We start from the raw sequence: 14,226 nt of genomic DNA, 5'->3' as shown, positions 1-14,226 counted from the left end.
ATTTAAAAACTGTGATTCATCTTTTAATTCTAAAAATATATTAAAAATATTAAAGTACTCATTAGATGGTGGTGATTGATATGAATTTATTGCCATTATTATATTTGTTTATGGCCATAGAAATTATTTAATTAAATTTTCCATATGTTCCATATTTATTAGACTTGGGTTTTATTTTGAATAAAAGTGAGGGAGTGAGTTGTACAGATTAAATCTGTGCGATAATTTCCATTTGACTTGACTGTGTGTGTGTGTGTGTGTGTGTACGTACGTACGTACGTACGTACATACGCATGTACGTACGTACGTATGTATGTATGTATGTATGTGTGTGTGTGTATGTATGTGTGTGTGTATGTATGTATGTATGTATGTATGTATGTATGTATGTATGTATGTATGTATGTATGCGTGCGTGTGTGTATGTATGTATGTATGTATGTATGTATATATGTATGTATGTATGTATGTATGTATGTATGTATGTATGTATGTATGTATGTATGTGTTTTGTGTGAGTACATCAATTTTAGCATAACTTTAGACAAAATCAAATGTGCATCCAATCACTATTTGTTTTTGTTGGTTTTCATTGTAATTGTTCATTTATTTTAATCTTGATTGTTGTATATTTTTATGCAAATCGTCAAATCAAGTCAGCATTCATTATTACATGGTAGAATGTAGAATGTTGCTTGGAATAACACGTTTCAACATCAGCTACTTTGTTCAATAAAAACTGAAACCCATACTCAGTTAAAATCAAGAAAACCAATCAGAGTCAATGTAATAATAATAATAGATAACAAAGGAGAGCTTGAGATGCAGAAGTCAAAATGGCCATTTTAGAATCCAATATGGCTGTCATATACAAAGTTAGATGGGGAAAAATGATCTTCAGTTTCCTTGAAAAAGAAACTGTGAACCCCTAAATTCCTTATGTTATTTTAAAAGACTTACGAATGGCAAAGTTTAGACAGATTTGAAGAACTTGATTTTCAAGCAAACTGGCCTCAAGGCACATTAAATGAGAAAGAAGCAGTTTTATAGTAGGTGACACTTTCATTTTCCAAGAACATACTAGCGGTACTTTTAAATTAAGTACTATCATTCAAAACAATCTGATGTCTCATTTCTACAAATTGTTGCATTCAAAAGTAATGATTTCTTGTAATATAGATTGTCAGTAAAAAAAAAATACTTTAATTAAGGTCAATGGGACTACAACATACATGTAGCTATTTGTAGAGTTCTATTGGGCTTTATATTTAACCTAGAACACTTTGTGTTCTTTTCACATCATTACACACAGACAGGGTAACTTTCTAGTCAGCTGGTCTGTATTACAGGGTGACTTCTAGTCAGCTGGTCTGTATTACAGGGTGACTTTCTAGTCAGCTGGTCTGTATTACTGGGTGACCTTCTAGTCAGCTGGTCTGTATTACAGGATGACTTCTAGTTAGCTGGTCTGTATTACATGGTGACTTTCTAGTCAGCTGGTCTGTATTACATGGTGACCTTCTAGTCAGCTGGTCTGTATTACATGGTGACCTTCTAGTCAACTTGTCTGTATTACAGGGTGACCTTCTAGTCAGCTTGTCTGTATTACAGGGTAACTTTCTAGTCAGCTGGTCTGTATTACAGGGTGACTTCTAGTCAGCTGGTCTGTATTACATGGTGACCTTCTAGTCAACTGGTCTGTATTACATGGTGACTTTCTGGTCAGCTGGTCTGTATTACAGGGTGACATTCTAGTCAGCTTGTCTGTATTACAGGGTGACTTTCTAGTCAGCTGGTCTGTATTACAGGGTGACTTTCTAGTCAGCTGGTCTGTATTACAGGGTGACTTTCTAGTCAGCTGGTCTGTATTACAGGATGACCTTCTAGTCAGCTGGTCTGTATTACAGGGTGACTTCTAGTCAGCTGGTCTGTATTACATGGTGACCTTCTAGTCAGCTGGTCTGTATTACATGGTGACCTTCTAGTCAGCTGGTCTGTATTACATGGTGACCATCTAGTCAGCTGGTCTGTATTACAGGATGACCTTCTAGTCAGCTGGTCTGTATTACATGGTGACCTTCTAGTCAGCTGGTCTGTATTACATGGTGACCTTCTAGTCAGCTGGTCTGTATTACAGGGTGACTTCTAGTCAGCTGGTCTGTATTACAGGGTGACCTACTAGTCAGCTGGTCTGTATTACAGGGTGACATTCTAGTCAGCTTGTCTGTATTACAGGGTGACTTTCTAGTCAGCTGGTCTGTATTACAGGGTGACCTTCTAGTCAACTTGTCTGTATTACAGGGTGACCTTCTAGTCAACTTGTCTGTATTACAGGGTGACCTTCTAGTCAACTGGTCTGTATTACATGGTGACTTTCTAGTCAGCTGGTCTGTATTACAGGGTGACTTTCTAGTCAGCTGGTCTGTATTACAGGATGACCTTCTAGTCAGCTGGTCTGTATTACAGGGTGACTTCTAGTCAGCTGGTCTGTATTACATGGTGACCTTCTAGTCAGCTGGTCTGTATTACATGGTGACCTTCTAGTCAGCTGGTCTGTATTACATGGTGACCTTCTAGTCAGCTGGTCTGTATTACAGGGTGACTTTCTAGTCAGCTGGTCTGTATTACATGGTGACCTTCTAGTCAGCTGGTCTGTATTACAGGGTGACCTTCTAGTCAACTTGTCTGTAGTACTGTTTACACAGTGTTGATACAATAGTCTAGACTAAAGCATAAACATTTTAATAGTACTGCTTCAAAAATCAATAAAATTGCATATATATTTGAGTTAAGTTATTCATGAAGCGTGTGACTTGGCACATACCATGACAATACTAAAATAACCAGGGATCACTCTCCAATAATTGTTCTCAGTTCAACTGAGGAAAAATATGAATGACATAAGGGGCCTTGTCACTATGAGCTGAAGACAAGAAATGACAAATACAGTATTTCTGACTGAATGAATACAAATATTGGGGAATAATGTAATAATATCTGCAGCATAAATAATGATAAACTAAATAAAATAATGGTGACATGCAATATTTTGACTGATATTTTGAGTACCGTAGAACTGGTGACATAAATGTGCATTGTTGAGATGTAGAAAGACCAGAAAATAAAGCCTGTATTTTCTGTGGGAACATGTACAATCAGGTTGTACATGGCATGGTTAGAGTAGTCCTGTATTTTCTGTGGCAATATGTAAAATCAGGTTGTGCATGACATGGTTAGATTAATCCTGTATTTTCTGTGGGAATATGTACAACCTGGTTGTTCACGGTATGCTCAGCTATATTACTAACAAGTCCTATGCATTGATACCATTGCTGCTATCAGTGGTGGCCATATTTTACTTCATCCTTTCTGATTGGTTGCTCATGATGACTTGTAAACAAGATGGTGCCATGCATACATGTCTCACTACATGGTGTAAACATACACGGCCCTTTCCTCCTGTAAACTTGGACTTCACTGCTATAAGACATGGTGAGTGAACCATATACATAGAGCTATATCAATGATCTTTTAGTCCTTCCCAAAGGCTATGAGTACGTTGTGGGTTACCTGGCAATAACAAAATATGTACTATGTTTATGTGTTTAATTGTCAACATCTATCACAAATCCAATATGGCTGCTACTGATTGTAATGTTGCTTGAAATATTCAACCAGTTGAAGAACGGAAATAGTTTTTATTTATGCTGTCAAGGTGCTTGTATAGTTGGGTGTGGGTGGTTTATCTCTTCACTGAATGATCACTGGTGTTAGTTATATTTTCACAACTGTGACGCAGCTGGACACGCACCCATCTCCACACTGAATGGCCACATATGATATATCATATATTCCAATGAGTACATCAAGTTAGGCGACACATAATGAAAAGTGATGGTTTCGTCTGAGCAACATGCAAGCCCCTGTCGAAAAAAAAACACAGAGGAAAATTAATGATACTTCAGAGTTCTATGTACAATGTATGTGTAAAGCTATATGTCAACTTTAAAAGTGTATGGAAAATTATCACTACATGTTTGCAAGTTAAATACGGGGGAGTAATCTATATTACTAAAGGGGGAATTGTTTATTGTGTGTGCCACATTTTCTCCACATCAGTGGTATTGATTATATACATCATGTCAGATTTTTTTTTTCATGTTTTTTACCCATTTTACATCCTATAGCGTTTTACTTGCTATCACTAGAATGGAGGTGAATGCTTAATACACGATCTTATTGGGAGTACCTGGTCAACGCAGAAATATTTATTCACACTGTGGAAATGTACAGTACTGTAGATGCTTGACTTATACTACCAATTCATCTAAAATTACAACTACCAAAAAATTGGACTCAGTGAAAAAGCCATGCATAAACAACGTAAACTGTTGAACACAGCATACTTGGTCCTGAGGTATTTTTCATAAACTGCGGGTTCTGGAGAGTCATTTCATGATTTCATATCACATGAATGCCAAGTAACACCAAACTGAAATTTTTTGGGCCTTCTTTTTTCCTCTGTAGTCTGTTGTTTCATGGTATTCAGCAGATATACACATGTCTTAGATGAATGATGAATATTCATGAGTATATATCCCTCCCTGTGACCTGGTGGTTAGAACTTATGCTTAGCAGTTGGGAGGTTTGTGGAATCATGATGGGTGAATGGTTAGTGTGACTGACTTGGAATCTACAGGTTGCATGTTTGAGCCCTGTGGCTAAAGTCCTTGGGCAAGATTTGAACCACAACTGTGCCTCAGTCAACCCATCTACTATAATTGGGGACCTGGTAGGATAGAAGTTGCAATTTGAAGGCTTTAATCCTATATGCACTTAAATGGCTGCAATGGATTGTATGCTCCCTGGAGAGTTGGAGGAAGACTAAAGGGCTGTTGTGCCTCTCTGATCCGAGCCAGGGGTAATAATTTTAAAGCGCTTTGAGCACAGCGTGGGAAAGTGCTATATAAGAACCCAACATTATTATTATTATTATTATTATTTATTATTATGAGTTTGAACCCCACTGGAAACAGGATTTTTCTGCGATCAAATCCAAGGTGAATGTTCTACAGACTCAATGGGTAGGCTGTATCACTCAGCCATGCCTCACTCACAAGATAAGTGCAAAATTGGGGAAACTCCTGTAATGACTCCAACAGTTGGGGATGATTACTCACATGGAGCCCTGTATATTGCTGGGCCTGGGTGACTCCAGGATATTATATAGACTAATCGACTTGGAAAGTTGGTAGTTTCACATTTATGTGATAAGATGCGTGCAACATTATAGTCCTGTCACATGATCACAAACCACCTGAATGAATTTCTCTATAGAAAGTATGTGTTTATGTGGTATTTGTCTGCATACATTTAGAAAATTGATGGGAGCAATTCCAAACAAACAATTTTTTATGATGAAAAAAAATGTAACAGTTTGTGCAAATGTCATTTCAGAGTTAGACATATATATATACATACATGTATAATAATGTCAATACAGATCATTAACACTGGCAAATTGATCAATACAATGCACACATGTTTTCAATTGAGTAACATGCATGTATACAAGCAGATGTGCTCGTTACATATGTAAGACCCAAAATACAGGCTAAGTGAGATCAGAACTGAGACTCTCAAAATGAAGAACATGCTAAGTGAGACCGAGTTTGAGACTCTTACATGAATATATCAAATAGACTGTAATTGCGAGCAAACCTGAGATTGTCTTTGAGACTCTCATTTAATGCCCATACACATGTTCATCAACATCAAAGCCTGTGACATCAGCATATAGAGCTGTGAGCTCCCATACCTGATTGATCACACTGACTGTTAATATGTTGCACTCTGTAAATCCAAGAAGTTATATTTTGTACAGTAGACTTCGTCATAGTTTCAAGCAACTTTAATTGCCCAAATGAAATCATGTCATGAACATGTTTTCAACCAGTGTTTACACTACACTACAGTACACTACAGTACACTACACTACACTACACTACACTACACTGCACTGCACTGCACTGCACTACACTACACCGCACCGCACCGCACTACACTACACTACACTACACTACACTACACTACACTACACTACACTACGCTACGCTACACTACACTGCACTACACTACACTACACATACAACCAACTGTCGCAAATGCTATTTTAAATACTAAATGAGAGTCTCAAGTGTGTTCTCAGATAATGTCTCTTTTATTGTTCATAAATGAGAGTCTCAAATCCAGTCTCAGATATGGTCTCACTTTGGACTTCCTTCAATGACAGTCTCAGACCCAGTCTCACTTATGGTTTACATGGAGTCTTATATACCTGCCTTACATTAAAAACATACTGTGTTTGTTACATGTATTTGTAGGGTAAAACAAACATGACTTTTGCAATCACTAAATGTCAATGCGAGATTTACAATTAGTGTTAGGGTGTTCTAGTGATTAAAAAATATACTATATATAATATGGCTTTGACTAATCCAATATGGCCACTACTAATACTGATAGCAGCACTGTGTTCCTTGAAACATTGAAGTGGAAGCCGATCAAGGCAGATAGTATATGATGTTGATCAGAGCTTGGGGGACATGGGTGAACCACTGCTCTCCATATACTGTATATGGCTAGGACTAAACCTCACTCATCAAAGTTTCTAACACTGTAAATCAATCACTAACCTGAGGGGTTTTATGATAAATGTACTGCCAATACCAGAACTTCTCTGGTAATGTATTGGGTACCAACATTTGGTCTGGTACAAAGGGATGAAATCTTTCTCTACCTAGGGAGTCCAGACTAGTACCAGCATACACTTCCACACTATCCAGACACTTTCCCATTTCTACATCTTCTGCACCTGGATGCGTTCCTCCTTTGCACTTGGCTGGGTTGTTGAATGCTTGTGTGACAAGTCTTCTAAGAGCTTCTTTACTTATGACATAACCTGAACCACCACTCATGTACCCATTTTTGACATATGGTTTGAATCTCCTGCCATAGTAATGTGGCTGAGAGGGATCCTTGTCAGACAAAAAGTGTCGTAGATTTTCAGCAACAATGTATGTGTCGTCGTCTGCTTTCATGAACCAGTCTGCATCATCAAAATGGTTTTCAAAGAGATATGTAAATGCTGCTCTAGTTTTAGCCCACAGAGCATTTCTTGATTCTGGCATTTCCAGTTTTAATCCAACAATAGGGAAATCTTTGTCTTCTTGGGAACTCATATACAATAGATTATCAAACCGTTTTGCCCAGGTTGCTTTTATATGTTTCAATTTTGTTTCTGTATTACCAGGATGAGTGGCCACCCACACAAAAACTCTGACTTTATCTTTTAAGAGTTTAGCTGGGGTGTCTTCACCTATAACAACAAAAATGAGACAGATATAAGATTAAGTTGCTACCACCTGGAGTTTTACAAAAAAAATAAGAAGTTCCATTCTACAGTTCAACAGATCAAACACACTTTGATTACTGGGTCCAGTGAACATTACATAGACTTTGTATATTCAATAGAGAGCCAACAAATTCTAGCTGAGAAACAAGTAGGCACCACTGGAATTCAAAATACATTAGGCAGATACACTGCATTTGCTTAGCTTGAGGATTCCTGGTAAGAGAATTAAATGCGTGGGGGGGGGGGGGGGGGGGTTAAAACTGTCATAGTTTCCAATGCATTTAATGCACTGTATAATTATATCATAATTTTGGTGGGAAACCCCAGTAAAATGATCGGTGTAGATTTTAATAGCCTATGATTTTACCTGCTATCATTAAATGATAATTAGGTAGGGCATAATGTATTCAATTCACAACATTCTTATATTTGAGCCTGTAGACATGGAAAACAACAATCAAAGAAATAATATATGTGTCCCTATGGCATGTCTACATCAATAATAATGTACAGAATGTGTTTATAACTTTAATGCGTCAAATCTCTGGGGACTATATATGCCAAAAATATAACTCTTCTCAGTTATATTATTAATACAAACCTTCTTACATTTTTTGTACCAGCAACATAATTTATCAATTTTTTTATAGACACTGAAATGGGATATTGGCACACATGGACGGACTCCTCTGGCTTGAGTGACACAAATAAATATTCACATGTAGTGTATATTATATACCTTTAAATGTATCATGCGTGTGGTCCATGAAGCTATCCGCTTCCTGGATCGAAACTTCATTTGTATTGTCAATGTTTACGTGTCCGTTCGGATCTTCTTGGAGGATTTTCGATACTGTGAACTTCCGAGGTCGACCACTTGAGAAGTCATCTCTATAGAATGTCACAAACACACCACAAACAGTCACACCAACTAATATACCAATCATAAAGTTCCTAACGGCTGACGACAACCTGGCGGCCATTGCATGACCACCGCCTTTTTCTAATTCTACACACTTCGTCGTTTGGTGAGCTGAATCGAGAAAACCGTGACCCGAGTAGTACCCCCTAACTTCCTCATTAAAACATACTTGTATTTAAGCAATAACCCCTGCCGAAGGCGGGTATACACGAGATTTTGGTACGATTCGCGACATATAGCACGAGCCGAATGGCGAGTGCTATATGGAGCGAATTTGGTACGATTCGCGACATATAGCACGAGCCGAATGGCGAGTGCTAAATGGAGCGAATTGTACCAAATTCGAGTGTATACCCGCCTTCGGCGGGAGTTATTGCTATTATATTATATCAAAATATGTGACTATTTCTTCTAAATGTGATTCTGTGGTTATTTATATGCCCGAAAAGGCGAATTCGCACGTACAGAAAAAGATCGTCGGTAAGAGATCGTCGGGAACGAGCATATTTTAATGAGTGGATACGTTCATGTAGCCCCCCCACACACTGCATGAACACAACCATACACTGCATTGCAATGCATTGTATTGCATTGATAAATTACTTTATTTACATCATATAATGCATAACGAAAACGCGTTGAAAACTAGCAACAAAGAAAACGGGGCAAGAGGTCAAAGAAAGTAACAATTTTGTTTGGATATTTACATAAGAACAATACAATCTTGCACACTGCTAAAAATAGATGTCTCGGCGTTGAATCGGAGAAAGCGCGAGACAGTAAATCAGAGACGCGACGTTACACAGTCTACTGTAATTTAATGGGTAACAAATTGAACATTGACCGAACCTGAAAATGTACAGTTTCGAAATAATCCTGACGCACCTTGACTGATGGTTAAAAGTTAAATCGGTGTTGCTTGATTCAACGCGTAAGGGGTAGACCATTCGATATCCTGGGGGGGGCTTGGAAGATTGGTGGAGAGTCATTATTTTTTTTCCCACCTGCTTGCCTGAGAATTATTTTTTTTCTCCTTCGCCTATGCTGGCAACTTTTTTTTTCTTTGCTTCTTTGAGATATCCAGATTTTTTTATTACGTCAACGTTGAACACCTACATTTGTTGCCAGAATTTTCTGTTTGGTTTTCACACAGGGTAATACAGAGAGTAAAAAGATGCTGTTCTATCACACACAGATTTTATTTAGAAAACTACATATTTCATACATGTTTGATTTTCAATTAAATAAACATCATTGACAGTTTTTATGCCATGGTATACAAATCGGAAACTTGATTGGTGAGCTCAGACATTTAGATAGACCGGTCAGTTTCTCCAGCTTGGGGGGTTGGGGGGTGTCAGTGTTATTTTCCATTGGGCCAACAAAAAGTCACTGACCCCGTGAATAAAGTTTCATAGCATCTGACAGTAAGCTGTAGAGGGAAGAGCTTTGAGACTGGAATATGTCTACCTCTTGTGTGAGTGTGTGTGAATAGGAGGGGGGGGGGGTTCTAGGGGGTCTCCCCCCTAGAAGCCCTGGATGATTTTTACTTCAAAAGGCAATGCTTAGGCTATTCACAGACACTTTCAGACAATAATTTGCAAGCTTTACAAGACAGCTCTAACATGTAAAAAGCAACTACATAAGGTTGAAACATTTTTTAAATAAAGTTTCATAGCATCTTGACAGTAAGAGGTGGAGGAAAGAACTTTGATTTGAAACTGGAACATGTCTACCTCTTACGGGGGAGGGGGGTTCTAGGGGGTGTCCCCCTAGAAGCTCTGGGTGATTTTTACTCTTAAAGCCAATTTTCAGGCTATTAACAGACACTTTCAGACAATAATTTGCAAGCTTTACAAGACAGCTCTAACAATTGTAAAAAAGCAACTACACATGGTTGAAACATTTTTTAAATAAAGTTTCATAGCATCTTGGCAGTAAGAGGTGGAGGGAAGAACTTTGATTTGAGGCTTGGACATATCTACCTCTTATGGGGGGGGGGGGTCCTAGGAGGTCTCCCCTAGAAGCTTTTCAAGTTTTTTTTTTACCAATTTTGGTGAATCTTATTGTTGGTTTAACGAATGAGTGGCCTCTGGGGTGATGGAGTCCAAGGGGTCTCCCCCTGCCAGATCTGTAGTTTTTTGTTTTTAGGTTATTCATAGCCTCTGAGATATATATTGCCAAGCATCGAAAAGCTAAAGTAAATATAACCTTTTTAAATAGGTTTTCCATGTTATAAAAGTGGGCCTGTAACATTGGTATAGGGGCATTGATATTGCATGTATAGTAAAGTTACTGATGTGTTAGAGCACTTTAGGAGGTCATACCTAGTGTACAATAGAAACTTGAATTTGAGTTGTGGTGTTGATACATGTAGTGTCTGAAATAAGAAGTATATCATCCCTTCTGACAAATTCATACTGAAGAGACGAGAACAATTTAGATTAAGTTCTTTTATAAACTATCCAATAGTATGAAGATTACCATTACAAAACAGTCAAGTTCACTTTTGCCCCAAAGTGCAAGATAAGTGAAGCACTGATTGTGAAACAGCCAAAAAATTACATGGCATGTTCTGTAACTAGTGTGGTAGCTAGGTAATACATGTATTATATGTATAATTTTATGTATAGTTATGTTTGAACCCTTACATGAAGTAATATTTAAACCATTTATGAAAGAAACAGAGACAAGAACAAATATATATATGTACCACAGGCTAACGAAACTGACTGGTCCCTGACATGTGTTTGAAACTGTTTGTCATGATTTGACAAGTGTCCTGGTTGGAGAGGTACGAGCAGGTTGAACAGTATACTCGAACCTGTGCATCATTTCCCTGTCAAGATATTTTTTTTCTAGCAGCAGTGGTCCATCTTTTTTTTCCATCACCCACTCATATCCGGATTTTTTTTTTCAAGCAAATCCACTTGGCATCTTTTTTTTCCCCGAAATCTTCCAAGCCCCCCCCAGGATATCAAATGGTCCACCCCTAACGAGAGTAGGACGCTGAGACGGCTCGTTGCATGGGGAGAACTTGTACCTTATCAGTGATGTTGAAGCCACTGATCGATCGTTGCTTTCGGCCCATTTTACCACTGCCAGCCGTGGTAAAATGGGATTTTACCACAGTTATTATCCAATCAGAATGGCGCATAGTAGCATGATATAATATAATGTAAGTTTTATCTTACATGATGCGCTACGTGGCCATTCACTTGTTCACTGTTCACTCTGCTTCAGGAATGTTGTCATATATGATAACTTTCCAAGGAACCGTTCATTATTTATTGCATGCAGTAGAGAGATGGAGGGGGTGAGGAGCTAAAATTTTGCCGCTGCTTATTACTGTATAATTATCGAAGAGGTCTTGAAATTTTTGAAAAGAGAGTTAGCTAAAGTCTTTTGTTTCGACACAAATAGTTGGGGTGGAGTGTTGTAATATTTTGTGTTAATACACACATGCCTCAAATACCCATGGTACTGTTGGTACTCCTTCATAATTGCTGAACAAAGATGCCTTATTATTTCCATAACTACAAGCTTTTCATTGTAATCACCACTACGTTGATTCAGACCAAATGTGACGATTTATCAATTGATAAAACTATGGGGAGTGATTTAGCTGTTTCCATGCGTTCGCCTCACAGAAAATAAAACTGCAAGACAATGTTTCACATTACTGGCATGTTTGGGAGCAGAATCCATTTTTATACATTTTTTTACTTTTGATAACGTTTTGGTGGACCGATTTTTTTGATCGGATCACACAGAGAAGATCAAAGGGAAGCCAAACCACCAAAGTAATCTGTTTTCTTTTAGGGTAGGGAATTAGAAGGTGGGCAGTTATTTACAATATTGTTGGGAGGGTTATGAGCACATGGATATGTTAAAAGCTAGTTGGAGTGGCGGGGGGGGGGGGGGTAAGTTTTCTTCAACTGCAGTTTAATTTTGGGTAGTTTAATTAAAAACGTCTGACGATCTTACACACATAGTGTTGTTTGAGATGACAATCCTACCTGTGTATTATTCTGGCAGTCTGGGGGGTGGGGGCGGGGGGGGTGGAATTCAGAAATGATATTAACGGGGATGGGGAGCGGTTGGTAATACAGTCTAGATCTAATTGGGCCATAAATTTAGCAGGTATATATGCTTTTTAATGTTGGTGTGGAGGTTAGGAAATGGCTAGCTAATGTGAACGATGTAGTTAATAGTTGAAGGGAGGGGTATAGGTAGGATTTACTTTGTAAATTTGTTTCGATAATTGTTTCGAATTACCTAAAAAATAGTTTAGGGAGGCAGTGAAAAACAAGGTTGGATCGGGTACCGGATCTGGAACCAAACATGTTTTTGGCCTAAGCTATTGTTTGACATGCGGAACTGAAGAGATTGGTATGGTAGAAGTGTACTGATTCTAATTATACCGTTGATGACGTCAAGAGCGTCGTATGCAGAATAAGGCTCAACGGACGCCTTTTAATTAATAATTTAATATGTACAGTAATATTGTAAGTCGGAGAGGTATATCTCGTAATTCATGTCTATCGTATTTGGTTTTCATGCCTTCTCATGCCTACATAAATGTGTGACTTGTATTGAGACCATTAATCCATATGTGCGTTTTGTTGAGATCATCTAGTTTTAAAGTGTTCTTGTGCTAAGTTTTGAGTACTATTTGTGATGTTGTTGATTTGGTGACGCTCTGTTAACAGGACGGATAGCAAAAATGAGAATAGACCAAATAAGGTTAGAAGCGGGAAATAAATTTGAACATAGAGTCAAGCGAACAATTTAATTTGCTAGATGTGTTCATTTATTTTTGAAACTTTACAATGCATGCGACTAGGCCAAATTAATACACCAAAACATTGTTTTAAAAATCTATTTATTAGTTTAATGGTATCTGCACATGAACGTGATAAAAATTGATCACATTTTTCATTTTCGTATGGCGAGACTTGGTTAGATCTGTAGATCAACACCTACACTTGATTGCAATATTGTTGCCATATGGTTATGTTCACTGAACTTTCCATTGAATAATCACAGAAGAGTTCATAGTATTTGGACTTTGAGTTTTGAGACTTAGAGAATCGTCGTCTAAACATATTGAGTGCCTTAGATATCATTAGTCATTCAATGGATACTATAAAGAGTTGACGGCACCCCAATTTTCATAGATTTCTCGAGTTCTTATTGATCTCAGAAGGAAGTAAAAATAATGTCATCTATTCTTAAGGTAAAAGTTCTGATTTACTCAAAATATGATAGGATGATTACTAATCTCCAGAAACAATTCATCCATTCCATCAAATATATTGGTGATTTAATTTCATTGTGAATTTCATTTTACATCACATTTATCTAACCTAAAGTCTGCACTTCATATATACCTTATTTTGTTATTTTTTCTGTAGACTATTATTATTCTAGTTCATATATTTACTTGTATTAATACTGCCATGGTAAAACTAAAAAAAAATTACTCCCATGGTAAAAAACCTACTCCCATGGTAAAACTAAAAATAATTACTCCCGTGGTAAATAAAAAAACTATTCCCATGGTAAAAAAAACTACTCACATGGTTTTAAAAACACTACTTCTGTGTCCTCATTACGCCTACGTATATTAGCACCAAAAACTTAATGCAGAAATCCAATGAAGAAATGTAGTTTTCTTAATGGATGCAATAAAGATTCTTTTCTATTGTATTCTATTCTATATACAGTATTAGATTGTCAACTTACAGCTAATAATTTGTGCTACTGTTTAGAAGTTCCGAGTGAGTACCCTTGAACAGGGGTTTTATACAGAAATGGATAACAGAGAACATACACATGCCAACGCAGATCTAGATGGAGACATCTCCGGGCAACCCAGTCTATGAAA

At 37.5% G+C, this 14,226-nt stretch overlaps 1 protein-coding gene across 1 annotated transcript; it reads right to left on the bottom strand.

The window, feature by feature from the left end:
* Positions 1-500: 500 nt before the first annotated feature.
* LOC144433827 (glycoprotein-N-acetylgalactosamine 3-beta-galactosyltransferase 1-like) lies at positions 501-8,429 on the bottom strand. Its single transcript, XM_078122201.1, has 3 exons — positions 8,154-8,429; positions 6,696-7,378; positions 501-3,923 (listed from the first exon to the last, which is right to left on the bottom strand). Exons 1-3 carry the CDS (start codon positions 8,395-8,397, stop codon positions 3,783-3,785), a joined length of 1,068 nt encoding a protein of 355 aa, XP_077978327.1. The 5' UTR covers positions 8,398-8,429; the 3' UTR covers positions 501-3,782.
* Positions 8,430-14,226: the final 5,797 nt, after the last annotated feature.

The sequence above is a fragment of the Glandiceps talaboti genome, chromosome 4 (assembly GCF_964340395.1).
Source record: "Glandiceps talaboti chromosome 4, keGlaTala1.1, whole genome shotgun sequence".
NCBI classification, from domain to species: domain Eukaryota; kingdom Metazoa; phylum Hemichordata; class Enteropneusta; family Spengelidae; genus Glandiceps; species Glandiceps talaboti.
Note: the sequence above shows the minus strand (reverse complement) of the source record. Positions and strands in the feature narration are given on the sequence as shown.

What these genes read in the sequence shown, in the direction of transcription:
- LOC144433827 (XM_078122201.1), bottom strand. Translation starts at nt 8,397, where the DNA reads ATGGCCGCCAGGTTGTCGTCAGCCGTTAGGAACTTTATGATTGGTATA. An exon ending in CACGCATGATACATTTAAAG is followed by an intron (nt 7,379 to 8,153) that starts GTATATAATATA and finishes TTGTTGTTATAG; the next exon opens with GTGAAGACACCCCAGCTAAA. An exon ending in TTTATCATAAAACCCCTCAG is followed by an intron (nt 3,924 to 6,695) that starts GTTAGTGATTGA and finishes TTTTTTCGACAG; the next exon opens with GGGCTTGCATGTTGCTCAGA.